The sequence below is a fragment of the Chionomys nivalis genome, chromosome 1 (genome assembly GCF_950005125.1).
Source record: "Chionomys nivalis chromosome 1, mChiNiv1.1, whole genome shotgun sequence".
Classification (NCBI taxonomy): domain Eukaryota; kingdom Metazoa; phylum Chordata; class Mammalia; order Rodentia; family Cricetidae; genus Chionomys; species Chionomys nivalis.
In genome coordinates, this window is record NC_080086.1 from 166,482,172 (window position 1) to 166,498,341 (window position 16,170).

General features: G+C 38.9%; 1 protein-coding gene across 1 annotated transcript in view; it reads left to right on the plus strand.

The window, feature by feature from the left end:
* The window catches only part of Ptn (pleiotrophin), an 85,594-nt gene that overhangs the window by 58,672 nt on the left and 10,752 nt on the right, over positions 1 to 16,170 (plus strand). The window contains exons 2-4 of the mRNA XM_057773917.1: positions 6,770 to 6,886; positions 7,775 to 7,948; positions 10,563 to 10,724. Coding sequence (XP_057629900.1) covers positions 6,772 to 6,886; positions 7,775 to 7,948; positions 10,563 to 10,724 — 451 coding nt within the window. The 5' untranslated portion in view covers positions 6,770 to 6,771. The remainder of the gene's footprint in view (positions 1 to 6,769; positions 6,887 to 7,774; positions 7,949 to 10,562; positions 10,725 to 16,170) is intronic.

Sequence of the window (16,170 nt, forward strand, 5' to 3'; positions counted from 1 at the left end):
TGCAGTAGATAACCATTAAAATGCTCATGAAGAAACTAGAAAATTCTAAAATCTTGAAATTAAATTTCTAATTTGTTTTGATTATATAAATTCAAGCAGTAAGAAATAATGCAAATAATTTGACCATTTAACTAGTTTGATCTACCACTAATTAACAAGCACATTTAGATACCAGTCATGTTATAAAGGAAATAGTGAATATTATCAAATATATTCATTTCTCTTGAGTTCTTGTAGAGACTTGTTTTTCCTTCCTTATTCTTGCATGGTTCTGTGTACTTAGAGCTAAATTTGACAGAGACGGCAATTTTCAAGAAACTTACACACTTTGTAAAGATTGATAAGGGCCAGAACTGAAAGGCTACATGTTTTTCACCAAAATAGATTTATTAGTATATTACCAAGCCAGAACACATCAGAGAAATCCCTGGGGTATTTTGTCTCAATAAGTACATGGTTGTCCTTAGTTTTCTTTAGGAAGATAAACATTATTTAGATGAATATTAAGTTTTGTTTGTTTTAATTTTGAATTGTTAAGTTTTTTATGTTTGACTAGTTGTCTACTAGTGAACTAAGTAGCTAATGTTAAACTTACGAAAACCGAGTGATTCAGAGATTTCAGTAGAGTCAGAAGAACAAAGTCAAACAGGAGACATAAATGGCTAATTACTGAATTCTAAAAGTCATTCTGGGAAGGGTTCCATATCAGTTGCTAATTTTCAGCTGAACAGAGGAATAGTGAATTCTACCTAAATATATAATTACCAAAATCCAGAATGTGGGGTATATTGATTCAATGGTTTGTATTTTCTAAAAATGTAAATAGCAACAACTAGAAATCAGTGGATGGTTATTATGTACTTTAAAAGCAAGCCAAAAAGCATTCAGATGTTTTTAAGTAGGTAAGTCTAAAACATATTTAAATAAAACCCTCAAACAATGTAAGAAAAGAATTTCTCTGTAAGTTACTTGTTGAGAGATGAACTGTAGCTGGGACAAGGAATGTGCAAAGTTCCTTAACAAGCCTCTATTTTTATAAAGATTCACTCAGATATTCTGTGTCTTTGCATGATTTTTCAATGTCTTATGTTTCATTTTACAAGGTTAAAAATTACTATTTATTTTGTTTTATTCTTTATTGATTTTATTGAGCTATACATTTTTCTCTGTTCCCCTCCCTGCTTCTCCCCTCCCTTCCACCCTCTCCCATGGTCCCCATGCTCCCAATTTAATCAGGCGATCTTGTCTTTTACTACTTCCCATGTAGATTAGATCCATGTATGTAGGGTCCTCATTGTTGTCTAGGTCTCTGGGATTGTGATTTGTAGGCTGGTTTTCTTTGCTTTATGTTTAAAAACCACTTATGAGTGAGTACATATGATAATTTTCTTTCTGGGTCTGGGTTAGCTCACTCAATATGATGTTTTCTAGCTCCATCCATTTGGCTGCAAATTTTAAGATGTCATTACTTTTCTCTACTGTGTAGTACTCTACTGTATAACTGTACCACATTTTCCTTATCTATTCTTCAGTGGAGGAGCATTTAGGTTGTTTCCAGGTTCTGGCTATAACAAACAAAGCTGCTATGAACATAGTTGAGCACATGTGGATCAAAAAAAATACTATTTCATAGGCACTAAAGAAAGTAAAGCACAAAATGTCTAGTACATTCTAGTGTTGTGAATGGATACAAGTGCATTTTTAGGCATGCTGATCAGTCTTCATTATGATACACTTCTGGAGAGAGTAATGATTGTTTCCAGCCCATTGTCAATGTATTATATATCCAGTGGTTCAAACAGCTAAGATATTATTTTAGCTTAAATTTTTTTTTCCATTTTAAGCTATATTTCTGTGACTTCTTCAAGATCAAAGTTTTAGGAGCAACTTCTAAGCAGGGGGCTCTCTTAGTTACTTCAAACAAAAAGATGGAAGAGGATATTTTTCCACGTGGAAGGGCATAGATTATAATTGTAAACAGAGGTGATTTTCCTCACTTCACACAGTTGAATTGCATTGACATAGTCACTAATTTTCAATGCTGGGCTCATGGATATACTGTGAGTTGTTTCTTGAATTTGTATTGTGCTTCCAGAAGTAAAGGCAGAATGAATCTGTGTCCTGAAAAGACTAATGGAGTCTTTAGCTGATTTTTAATTCAATAATTTCTTGTGACATTTTGCTTTGATATAAAACAAAAACGCCAACTTTGATGTTTACTATATTTTTTCAATAAAAAAAATTGTGTTGTCAAACTTTTCAACACTGAAAAACAGTCCAACAGTTTAAAGAAGCAAAGGTTTGTATTGGTTCACAGTATCAACCAGTTCAGTCTGTGTTGGCTGACTCCACTGTTTTGAGGCCAGGGTGACCTAGAATATTGTAGGAACATGTCTGTTGGTTCATCTCGCAGAGGTGGGGAAGCAGACAGAAGTAATGAAAGGGGGTGAGGTGAGACATGGCCTTCAAAGACACGCCCTCAGTGACCTACTGCTCTAGCCAACCTCCATCTTCTACAGCTCTGCTGTCTCTAATACTCTGTTCAGATTTCTAATTCATCCATGGATTCAATCACTGATAAAGGCAGAACCCTTCTAACAGTCCACTCACTTCTTCAAAGCCCAACTTGCTAGATTTGGGAATCAAGCTTCTAATTCTCAAAGGACACTTACTATGAAAACCATAGAGTGGTAGAGGTAAGCCAAGCTGAAAATGTAATTCCTTTTATTCTGTATTATCTTTATCTTTTTGTCTGCATCCTGTAGATGTTATGAGAAGTGTCTCTAGCAGTTGTTTTATTACCAGCCCTACAACTCACTCCCACTCTTTTGATAGTAAAACCAGTTCAATAGGTTGAGATGTTCTGATTTTGTTCAAAGAAAAAAATCAGTGGTAGTATTAAAGTTTGAATAAAAAATTCTGCCTCCAGATACTATATTAGTCTTTATAAATAGGACAAGCAGGGTCAGTTTCCAGTATCCTTGTCTGTATTTACATCAGGTATTGCTATTTTCAAAATCTTAGCCCCTACTCCAATGCTTCAGAAAGGAGGAATTTCCTCCACATTCTAGCCAGCCCTGAAGTGTAACAAGTGAATGCTTTTCTCCAGTTGGTTCCATTATTTGTCAGTGAATTTCAGGCTTCTTTGACATAACTCAACAGTATGCACTATATCCCAGAACCCATTTGTGGTAGTTTCCAATTTGTTAAACCCAGTGAATTATGTCTGTCAGGTCAAATACAATAAAGATGGCAGAAGGTGGTAAGAAATAAAGAAATTCCTCAAAAGAACTCAGCCAATTTAGTAAGTTTTATTCTTCCATTGTGTCTTTTTCTCAGTGTGAAGAATAATTAGCCACTTCCCTAATTGCTCTGTGTGTCTGAGGGGGACTTGTTCTTACTTCTGTGTTCATCTGGTACCCAGCATGTTGGAGAACAAGCAAAATTAAACTCTATGCATGAAAAGCTTGAGCTTTTCTGTGATGCTGAGGATAAATAGGCAAATATTAAGATACCACATGCAACTGCTATCTACACACATATATATCACTCACAGATTTATTGGACCAGGGAGGTGCCAGAAAGTTAACTGAGTGTTGTTTGGAGCACTCAAATGGTGTTGAATACTGTTTGGTGCACTTGGGTAATTTTAATCAGTACATTTCTTTCTCTTCTTTTAAACCTTTACTCTTTCTATAGTCCCATAAAAACTGAGATATTAAAATATTGGTTTAATCAGAATGACTTCTGACCTGACCAGGGACATCACCACCCCATTCCTTGGTCAGAAAGTTTTCTTCAGAGTTCTGTTTTCTTAATGGGAATGCTCAGATTCTCATGATAATTTACATCATAATAAGATAGCTAAGATAATTTACAGGTGATGGCTGAGTGGTGGGGGTTCATGGCTTTAATCCCAGCACTGGGGGCAGAGACAGGTGGATCTCTGTGAGTTCAAGGCCAGCCTGGTCTACAGAGTGAGTGCCAGATCAGGCTCCAAAGCTACACAAAGAAACCCTGTCTTGAAAACCTGAAAAAAAGTTAGTCAGCCTTTGGAAAAAGCAGGGCTTGTAGTCCTTTATGCCTAATCATTTTAAATGGTATTTGTCTTAGGAAAAAGTGCATCACATAGGTGCCTAGGGGACTCATCTCTGAGAACTCCGATAAGCTTGCAAATCAGTGAGTCTAGGTTGGTTTCCGGTGTCTAATCACGAGGTGAGGACTCACCTCAGGTTTGCCGGGGACATTTCAGTGAGAGCATCGTGAGAATGCAGCCTTAGGAAGAGCAAAGCTGCCAACACTGGATTATAGATGGGAATGGGAATGGTGCTGAGTAGCTAGGCAGAGTCCATCTCTTTTTAAATATACTTTATTGTTTTTAACTGAGCTATACATTTTTCCTCACTCCTGTTCCTTTATCCCCTTTCTCCTTCCACCCTCCTCTTCTGCATCCCATGCTCCCAATTTACTCAGAAGATCTTGTTTTTTTTTTTTTTCTTCTTCCTACTTGCATTCATGTATTTCTGTCTTAGGGTCTTCTTTGTTGTCTAGGTTCTCTGGGGTTGTGGACTGTAGGCTAAAAGCCACTTAGAAGTGAGTATATATTATATTTGTCTTTCTAGGTATGCATTATCTCACTTAGTATGGTTTTTTTTTAGTTCTGTCCATTTGCTTCCAAATTTCAAGATATCGTATTTTTTTTACCACTGAGTAGTATTCCATTATGTAAATGTACCAAATTTTCTTTATCCATTTCCTTAGTCGAAGGGCAGGTAGATTGTTTTCAGGTTCTGGTTATTACGAATAAGGCTACTCTGAACACGGTTGAGCAAATATCCTTGTGGTATGATTGAGCATTCTTTGGGTATATGCCTAAGAGTGATATTAGTGGGTCTTGAGGTATATTGATTCATAGTTTTCTGAGAAACTGCCATACTGAATTCCAAAGGAGTTGTTCAAGTTTGCACTCCCACCAGCAATAGAGGAATGTTCCCCTTACTCTACGTCCTCTCCAGCATAAATTGTCATCAATGTTTTTGATCTTGGCCATTTTTACTGGTGTAAGATGGAATCTCAGAGTTGTTTTGATTTGCATTTCTCTGATGGTTAAGGATGTTAAGCATTTCCTTAAGTGTCATTTGACCATTTGGGATTCTTCTGTTGAGAGTTCTCTGTTTAGGTCTGTACCCCATTTTTTATTGAATTATTTGTTCTTTTGATGTCTAGCTTCTTGAGTTATTTGTATATTTTGGAGATCAGCCCTCTGTCTGATGTGGGGTTGGTGAAGATCTTTTCCCATTCTGTAGGCTGCTGTTCTGTTTTGTTGACTGTGTTCTTTGCTTCGCAGAAGCTTTTCAGTCTCAGGAAGTCCCATTTATTAATTGTTTCTGTCAGTGTCTGTGCTACTGGGGTTATATTTAGGAAGTAGTCTCCTGTGCCAACGCTTCCCACTTTCTCTTCCATGTGGTTCAGTGTGGTTGGTTTTATGTTGAGATCTTTGATTCATTTGGACTTGAGTGTTGTGCATGACAACAAAGTTCATGTTTTAAATGATAAAGTGATAAAATGTTAATTTTTGTTCGTAGGTAAAATATGTTTATTCATACTACCGAAACCAGTCATTGATAGCAAGGAAAATGTAACACTAATAAGTGACTATTCTAATGTCATGAAAATTGATACATAGTAACCATGGTATCAATTTTTAGATATTTATGAATTACAAAAGCAAGTTTCATGATAGAGTGATCACAAACACACAGGTGAGTACACACACACACACACGTTATACACATGAACACACATGAGTGCACACTTACAGAATTAGTCTTATTCACTGAAGAGATTGTAAAATTATTAAAAACTAATCTCTTGCTAGTTTTGAAAAAAAAGAAAATAGCACAGACTAATAATAACCAAAGATTATTTCTCCACTTTCACTTGATCTATACAACACCATTAACAGCAAATGGAGGTAAATGACTATCAAGCAAGTTTCTGTAGTCAGTGGCTTCCTCAAGGGTGTTTCAGCAATATGAACATCTTGGCAGAAGGTCACCACAAGTGTCTTTAAGTATAACAGGGGTCTTTTTAGTGTTGTCTAGGGATTTTGGCTTATGTGAAATGAGGGGTATTTCAATTTCTGAGGAAGTATAATCACTGTTCCCCAGGTCTGAGGGATTAGTGGTTCTTGAGTAAAGTCCATTTCTATTTCTGCGTTTCACTCTAAAAAATAATGGGATGATATTATGTTTGAAACGAACATGGATAGATAAGAATCAGAGATGCTGCTCACTGGCAAATGTATCTAAACATAAAAAAAAAAAACAGTCAGTACATTATGGTGCACTATCATTTGCCATGGCCACATTGAAGAACCCTGTGACTGCAGTGCCATGAATGCTTCCAGGGGCTTCCAGGCATCCTGAAGATGACTGGAGTTATTACCAAGTGATGCCAGCAGCAAGATGGACTGTAGGAATCCGCTCAAAATCAGTCTTTAAGATTCTCTTGCTTACATTACCCCAGGGGCAAAATGGCTGTGAAATCTGATATGGCGAGTGGTTGAATATTGTCAATGGCCATGTGACTTATGGCTTTCTGGAGCTGTTGGGGGAAATGATAAAATTCCTCTTGCAATAATCAATATAATTTTCCTAAATCCCAGTGCTCCAGAAGCTTCAGGTAAGGTCCTTGCTTCATCATAGAGCTGAATCTTCATCCTGACTTAGGTTGAAATCACCTTCTTTCTTTTTCTCCTCCTTCGCAGAAATGTCGTCCCAACAGTACCAACAGCAACGTCGAAAATTCGCAGCTGCCTTCTTGGCATTCATCTTCATCTTGGCAGCTGTGGACACTGCTGAGGCTGGGAAGAAAGAGAAGCCGGGTAAGTAGTGGAGTTGCAGAGAAACGCTTCCTCGGATGGTAACTGCGCAGCCCAGCCACCTGCTTCTGGTCTTTTCCACCATTTCCAAATTCCTTTTAATTATTTAGGGAACGCCTACGTGAGACTTGTTTTATGTTGCTCCATTTTACTCCTGAATGCACAAGCCCTTGCATAGTCATGAGTGGGCTGTGATATTGGGGTGTATAATGGAACTATACCATCATTTCCATTATGACTTTCTATCTACAGAACAAAACTAGATCATCAGTTTTCAATGAAATTGTTAGTCTGACTGCTAGTACCTCTAATAGACCTTTCCTCTTCATTTTCAAACTTTTTATAAACTGCTTGGGATTTTTATTTTTACAAAAGTATTTTCTTTTTTTTTTGTAATTTCATACTCTCAAAGGTTTTCATCAAAATTACACAAATCTTCAGAATGAATCTGCCGCAAGTGTGTTAGTTAACTGTTCATTGCTGCATTCAAACCCTTGGGATGTGAGGTTAAGAGGAAGATGTCTTTATTTCACTTAGGGCTTCAGAGGTGTCCGTCCATCACAGCTCACAGCATGGTGGTCAGGAAGCAGGCAGGGAGGCAATGCCTTCACTGAGAAGCATTTGTTTCTAAAAGGAAATGTTCGCAATTCACTTAGAACAGTCTCCATCTCTCACATGATTTAGTAGCATTAGTTCTGCCCCCATCCCCATGTTTTCTTTCTCTCTCCTCTTAACCATGCGTTGATTTGGTCATTGAGAAGACTTCTGTCATATTTCCACTGTCTTCCTGGACAATGCAGAGAAATACAAAACTCATAGACTTCATAATGGGGGGCTGAGGAGTTCAGGACATTTCTGCATTGGTGATTGCTTTTGTGTCCTTCCTTGCAGAGAAAAAGGTGAAAAAATCTGACTGTGGAGAATGGCAGTGGAGTGTGTGTGTCCCCACAAGTGGAGACTGTGGACTGGGCACCCGCGAGGGCACTCGCACTGGCGCCGAGTGTAAGCAGACTATGAAGACGCAGAGGTGTAAGATCCCTTGCAACTGGAAGAAGCAGTTTGGAGGTCAGTCTCACCCTGTGCTCCCATCACTTTAGTCTACTAGTATGAAAGTCTTTTGGAATATTTCTATCAAATTTATTTTTAAGGCCAGTTCATGTTTATGTTAAATTAAATATATTATTTTCTTAGACACAAGGTGACCAGAGAGCTTGCCTCTCAGATTCATCATTAGTAATACTAGGATACGGATTTTGGCTGTCTTTGTTTGTGTTTTTCCTGTACATCACAGGAGAATTAGCAACACCCTTGTCATCTACCAGTTGTTTTTTTTTTTTAACCATAATACAGAAAAACTAGCCAAATATCATTTGATAGTCAAAACTGTTTGTAGTTAAGAATCATCGCTTATACAGGCACAAAACACGTCCTGGTGCCCTCGCAAAAATGTTCCTGTTCTGTCATCTCCTCCACGTCACTTTCTACTTTCCCTTTTGGTGTTCTGATATACCTACTTGAGATAAGTTCTCACAACACTTTCAGCTTTATTTCAATATTCAATATTTCCATCCTTAACCCATTATTCAACATTTCCATCTTTAACCATACATATCCATCTACACACATGTGTGTGTGTTGTATTGTGTAGTGTTCATGTGCACTTGTGTGTTTGTGAGTGCATATTTGTCCAGGTCACATGTGTGAATATCAGAGGTTGATGCTCTGTTGCTCTTACCTGCGTTTTCTGAGGCTCGGTCTCTTGTTGAATCTGAACTCAGTGATTCCACTAATTGAGGTAGCCAGCTTGCCACAGAGATCCCTGTCTCTGACTCCAGAACAATGGGATTAGAGCTGGGTTGCCACATTTGCCCAGCTTTTTATGTGGATTCTGGGCCCGAGACTTTGATTCTCGTGTGTGTGTGTGTGTGTGTGTGTGTGTGTGTGTGGCAAGCCCTTTATCCATTGAGTTATCTTCACACTGTTCCTATGCCAATTTAAAAATCTAAATGGCTTTCTCTTCTACATCACACACTTTGTGTTTTTCCTGACTGCCATGGGTCATAATGACCATGATGTCCTTCCTGTGCCTTACAGAAACACACTGTAGCTGAAATGCGAGTAAAGACGGAAGATGAATGTGTGTGCATGTGCCCTGACTTCTGTAACTTAGGAGCACGTTTTAATGAATGGCATTAACTGCCACGATGGCATTAGAGTTCACATAAATTAGACTTTAACTAGTATGTGCCACTGCTAAGACTCACTTATAAAAAGTTTGTGGGATGTATCTTAAAGGATTCATATCGTGAACATCTATTTAAATCTCAAAAATCAATATAGAATCAAAGCAAGCAAGCAAGCAAACAAACAACCCTAACTATTCAGGAAGACAGTTAGTAAATATCAACACACATGTTTTCTGAGGAGACATACAGCAATGAATAGACACCCAGAAAGAGAGTCCATTTCTCTGTCCCATTTAAGAAAAGAGAGATTGAAACCCTGGTGATATATTACTATGTGCCCATCAGAATGGCTGGAGTAGAACATTATGATATCGGATGCCAGTGAAGATGCAGAGATGCTAGGGCCTGTCTTTTTATTGTCAGTGGAAATGAAGAATGACATAGCCATCCTAAAACAAACAAACAAACAAACAAAAACAAAATAACCCATTACTTTTCAGAGGTGTTGCTTGCTCTATGTTTGTATGAAATTAAACATGAGTTGAGCTTACCATGTAACTCAGCAGTTTCTTGGGCTTTTTATTCCGGGGGGGGGGCATTTTCACAAAACCCCTTCCATGAATATAAAACATTTGCATATGTTATATATGCATATATATATATATATATATATATATATATATATATATTGGACAAACTATAGAAGCAGTCCAGGCATCTTTCAGCTTGTGAAGGGATAAATAAACTTTGATATATCTGTGTCATAGAAGGTTACTCAGCTGTATAAAAGTAGATACTGTTGATTCACTTGAGTTGATCCAAGAAACGTATGCTAATTAAAAAAATAGCCAGTCTCAGAGCCAGAGAGATGCTCAGTTGTTAGCAGCACCTGTTGTTCTTGCAGTGACCTGGGCTCATTTCCCACCACCACCATATGTATGGTGGCTCTCAACCATTAGCTATTCCAGTTCAAGAGGCTTGTACACCACCTTCTAACTTCTGTGGCCGCCAGAGTAGCCAATCACACCAGATGACACAGCTTAAAATCTCATCTCCAGAATGAAATGAGCCGGAGAAGAGAGTTGTGATTGTAAGGGATGTAGGAGGTAAGAGCGCTGTGACTATATATGACATGACAGTCGCCCCTTGCACTGGGACTGTATGCCCGTTCATGGTGCTTATCACGTGCATTGACACAGATAGAACTAGACATGTTTGTGCATATGAAAATGATGAAATCTGCCTACACTCTTGAAAATGCATCATTCCCACTTTACAGGATAGGCCCACAGTTATTCAAAATGCCAAAACTGGGAGGGGGGGGGAGGATTGTGTGAAGAGCGTATGGAATGTCCCTGTGCTGTTTCTTATAACTGCCTAGAAATGAATGTACAATGGCTTAAATCCAAAATCTGGACATCAGAATTGTACCTTTATTATCACCTCAGTAAGCTCTCTTAATGATTTTTCTTTCATCTTATCATGCTTTGTAGCTGAGTGCAAATACCAGTTCCAGGCCTGGGGAGAATGTGACCTGAATACTGCCCTGAAGACCAGAACTGGAAGTCTGAAGCGAGCTCTTCACAATGCCGACTGCCAGAAGACAGTCACCATCTCCAAGCCCTGTGGCAAACTCACCAAGCCCAAGCCTCAAGGTAAGAGGCTGCCACTCCGACAGCTTTAATAGACTGGGTGAAGCAGATGAAACCTAAATATTCCAGGAGAGAATGTTAGGACAGTGACTGAAAAATTCCCACTTGCCAGCTCCACAGCAAACTCTCCGTAGGCCATCTCTGAGTTCAAACTGATGTTCTCTGCAGACAGGAACACCTCGGGCGTTAGGAACTGAACAGGAATACAACTGAATGCCTCAGTAAACCATGCCGGTTATGATGGCTGTTGCACGGATTACATCTGTCTCAGCTTTCAAATTGAGACAAGATAAATAAACTCACAGGGTTCGTAATGTAGCAACTTTCAATCAGGCCTCTCTCAGATTATCTATAATATAATTTTCACAGAATCAGGAAAGACACGGTACCTGTTCCTTCCCTCTGCTACGTGAGATGATAGTCTTTATATGTCTTGGACTTATTTCAGAGCCTTTATGTGCTTGAGGTGTTTCAGCTTCCACACCCATTCATCACAGGATTTTAAAACTATGCAGAGTCACTTGTTCCCAGAATGCCAGGCTCTGCATTAATGCTGGAGATGGTAAAGCAGAACCATATAGCCATGGTTTCATGCAGAAGGAAGACCAGCCGGAGGAAGCCCAGGAGGTGGTAAATCCTTTCATTTCATGGCTAGATGGATTGAATTCTGTCTACTCCAAATCTGTATTTCCAAGTCTTACCCCCCACCCCAGTATCTCAGAATGTGACTATATTTAGAAGTATGGACTTTTAAGAGGTAAGTAAGTTCAAATGAGGTCACAGGAATGGGATCAAATCCAATATGGTTGATGTTCTAATAAGAGGAGATTAGAAAGCAGACACATAGAGGGCCATGTGAGGACGTGGCGGGAGGTAGGGAGTGCCAGCCACAGAGAGAGAAGTCTCACAGAAAACCAGGTCAGTCCAACACTTTGATCTCAGGCTTCCAGTCCTCAGAATGGTGAGAGAGTACATGCCTATTATGTAAACTACCTGTGCCGTGTGTGGTGCTTCATGAGGCGACCACAGACAATTCATGCTGCAAGCTTCAATGAAATCCAAATGAAAATACCCCCTTGACCTCTCCTTGTACTTGACTCTCAAAATACACTTGAAAATCCATCCTGCCAGATTCATTGGAGAAATCCAGATAAATGCTGGTGATTAGCCAAAGCAAGAAAAAAGAAATCCCCCAGAAACCGAAGATGGCTGGTAGTATATACTGATGACCGGAGAGGGTTCTTTCCACGTGCCAAGGTTTTCATCATCTGATGCAGTTGGCAATGGCAAGGGCTACCTCCAAGTTCAGGACAGCTAGGTACTCTAGGACCTCAGATGCTAGAGCTGAGGTTTGACTGCCTTCCAGCGGAGTGTCTACCAACTCTCTACCTGTTGCTTATCTAGACAATACCAGATTTAAAAACAAACAAAAAAAATAGGAGCCATTTTCAGAAAGGAAGTTCATAGATTCAGTCTTCAGACTGACTTATTTCAAAGTGGTAATTGAACTCAAACCTACAGCATCCATAGAGAATTGCAAGGGAGAAAAACGTAAGGTGTCCCCTATGGTTCTCTGCCTGAACTGTACGCAAGAGCTTGCAGAGGGAGCCATGAAAATTTCCACTGCCCCAACTTTGTCAGACCTACCAGATTACACCTGGTAGTTCCAACAGGATGAATGATCCTTAGAAGATTTTGTTACAGTGTTGAAATTGAAAGTACCCCTGTTTAGTGTGAAATCCATTGACCAGAGAAGAGGTGCATACACACATGGTCCCTGTGGCAGAAGAGGGGGGGAGATAAAGTTTGATAAATGGGGAGAAGAGGTGAAAAGGAGCCCAGGGTGATGGTGACCTTAGTGAATAGAAAAACTATCAGAAACCTTAATAGTCCACAATTGAAAAATATCCTTAAGGGCATTCAATAAACACAATACAAGAAGTTCTCTTTTACTGTTGAATCTTTAGGTTATTTTCCTTTTGTTATTTAGTGACAGCTGATGACTAGATGTGTTTCTCACATTCAACTTTCAATCTGGTGCTAAAAATACTTCAAGTGGATAGTCTATAACATTTGTCCATATTAAATAATGAAGGCATGTAATTTATTTAAAATGGATTAGCCTGAGTGAGTCTCATACTTCAGAATACCTTTTAGGCATTTTGTAGATCATAGGTCACTCAAATATAATCTTCCCCTTGCATTGAAGAGGCCTTTGTTAAAAGTCCAATCCTGTCCACCTAAAGCAGTAAAAGATTTTATAAATATTATTTTCGTACTACACATTTTTCTGCACAAAGAATAGATGTTACTGTAGATGAGCTGGGGGGATGTGTCAGACTGGAGACTTTTTTTTAAAAAAATGGGATACACAAACACATTCTGTGATGTGTCTTTCTTTGTTTAAATGAAATGCATCCAGGGACACTCAGGACTTGCATGTATTTCCATACTGTTTCTCAAATACTCTAGCTTCCTTCTGCACATCTTCAGCCTTGAGGCAGCTCATTTGCTTCAGGTTGGTGGAAAAGCAGGTGGTACCAAGTGAGAACCTCCATGGCCAATATCATGCTCGTTTCCCCTCCCTCACGTTGCTCTTTGTACTGTACAGACATTATGTCATAAGGGCCCATGCAACCTTATTAGAAAGGAGACAAATACTGGATACTGCGCTTAGCCAGTGGTGTATCTCTCAGGAATGACATAGTCAAGATTTGGCAAGCTCTGCATTCATAACTCCCTCTTCTGCCTGCTCATACATTATGGAAACTACGCTAATATAAACTAAGCACTGCAGCTTTGTAAAGCCCCATGTCAGTGGACTGAATGGGAGATGGTATCTGCCCTTCCACACACAGACATTGTTTCTAAGAGTCTCTATAGCTTATAATCCACAGAGCAGGCCTTCCTCAGATGGACATGGGAGATATCGCTCCATGCTACCTCCCATCTTGTCAACTCATAAAACTTTTATCACTAAGGTATTTTATTCTTCTGTCTAGACGTATTAAATGGCAGAGCTTCTGGGAAGTTGCCTAGTATCTGATCTAGCCTTGGTGTAATAAATGAATACAGCAATAATTTGATGGCTCAGCCACAGCCATCCTGCCTGGGGTCTAAAAGCATAGCCTGAGGTCTAGCTTTGCTCTTGTCTTCTGGATACATTTTCTTTTCTTTGTTCATACATGAGACCAACCTGAATGAAACTTTTTAATAGTTTTCAGACTTTCCAAAATAAATAACATATGATATTGTGGTCTTGAGGAAAACCAACAATCATTAAAACACGTTTAATTATTTCAAATACTTGAGTCTCTGAGGTTATAGCTTGATTCTTCATTTTCCCAGTCTTTAGTTCTTTCACCAAACACATGGCCAGGCTTAGTTTTTAAGTTTTATGTTGTTTTTGTTTTTTTAGCAATCTCCTTTTTTTCTTCTTCCTCCATCCCTCCCTCTTTCTTCTTTCTTTCCTTTCTGTCCTCTTTCTTTCTTTCTTTCTTTCTTTCTTTCTTTCTTTCTTTCTTTCTTTCTTATCATTTCTTTCTTCCAGTTTAGTTCAGAAAACACTCAGGTTAATATGAAGACTGTGTAATTAAATTTCAGAATGGAACATGGTTGTTGGTAGAACTTTGAATATTCACTACTAATTTGAAGAAAAACTGGAAAATGTCTTTGAAAATTTACTACTGTTAATAAGGTAAAAGATTAGAGTAGCTGATTAGAAAATAAAGGAACCTATAGTGTCTAGAGTTCCTAGACAAAACTGCTAACTAGCCAACTCAGGCAAAATTGTGTTAAAATTCATTCCAGTACATTCTGTCAACACAGCCTTTCGAAATGTAGAATGGGTACTTGCTGCTGCTATGTTAATATTATGCAAATTCTACCTTTCAGGCTAAGCCCACAATCTCAATGACATAGGATATCATCTTAAATCTCTTAAATGTGGATTCCCACATTTGCCTGTGGGAAACACTCTTAATCCAAAGAGAACGTCAGCATTGTATACTCAGAAGAGAGGGGTAACAAAGGGATATATTTGGTACATCAAGTGGGCATAGTTTTCCTAGGGGTCCATCTAGGCAGTGTTGCTCTGAAGATGGGCAGATAAAATCAGAACTTACTTAATTATTGCCAGCCTAGCAGTGACAATTCAGGGAATATATATATATATATTGGAGACTACAACTTTTATTTGCTTAGGAAAGAAACGAGTTTTAATCAAGTTTAATTTAATCAGGAAAACCCTGTATTGGCTACTGATTTTAGGTGTATTAAGCTCCACACCAGTTGACTAAGCAGAAGGAAGTCTATTCAAGGGTATTATATAGTTCAAAGACTCTCCAGGAGCCCAGTGGATCTGGCCTGGACCATGCAAGGCCAGTAACAATACAGCCAAAGGCAACAGATCCAGTAAAAATATCTAACCACCCCACAAGGGATTGTTCTAGCAAAATCCTTTCCACTGAAAGTACCCCTACTCAGTGCATGCAATGCAATGACTCAAAACCTGAAAATCTGAGTAGCTTGCTTACCAAATCAGACCCTTCTACTTCTACCACTCGTGTGTGTGTGTGTGTGTGTGTGTGTGTGTGTGTAAGCATCCAATATCTCCAAATTCGGTACCTGTTGTGTGTTTCTCATGTATTGTTTATACCTCCATATCTCATTTGATCATACTTGCTTGATAAATATTAGATCTAACTCAGAATCTTGATGCAAGGGAGTCTGCGAAATATATTTGGCTCTTTAGATTCTATCTGTCAGCACAGGAAAGCCTGCTGCAAGAGTCTTGATTTAGTATTTAGTGGACTGATCTTTCAGATTGGGAATGAGTGTTGCAATGTTTTAGGGCATGTATAATTAGCTGGAACCGTTCTCTTTGTGTAGTAGAGCAGGCATTGCTACAATTCCAAGAATACAGCATTGCCTGGAGAGGTTTTATTCAAGACAATGGACATATTTACAATAGAGTTAGTTCTCTTCTTGAAACAATTATTATTTTTCTCCATGGAGCTAATTGAGCTGTTTTAACAGTGAGGAAAATTAGAGTCCCCCTATGCAGATGGTTCTATAGAAAGAACCACAGCAAGGACTTCAGGAAGTTTCCTGAATCTTATGTTTCAAGGGTCCCCTTAAATGATTGGGTCACTGGGAAGTTAGAAAATGACTCGGATGAGCAAGGGGCCTGGAAGGGCCCCCATGTGGGGAACCATGGTCCTACCACCAGCCTCATCTTTGTGAGCAGTTCAGCCCATGACACAGGCATCAACCTCTAGCTAGCACAGACATGCACGTGGGGCCTGGGCATGGGGTTTATGTGGGAACTTTAGTGAGCTATGGATTTCCTGAATTTTGTCTTAAATGACAGCTGCTTTTAAAATTAGAAGCATTCATTGTATCTTGAAGTTCATTTAGAGCTTGCTTAGTTGGCAGGGTGATCACTGAC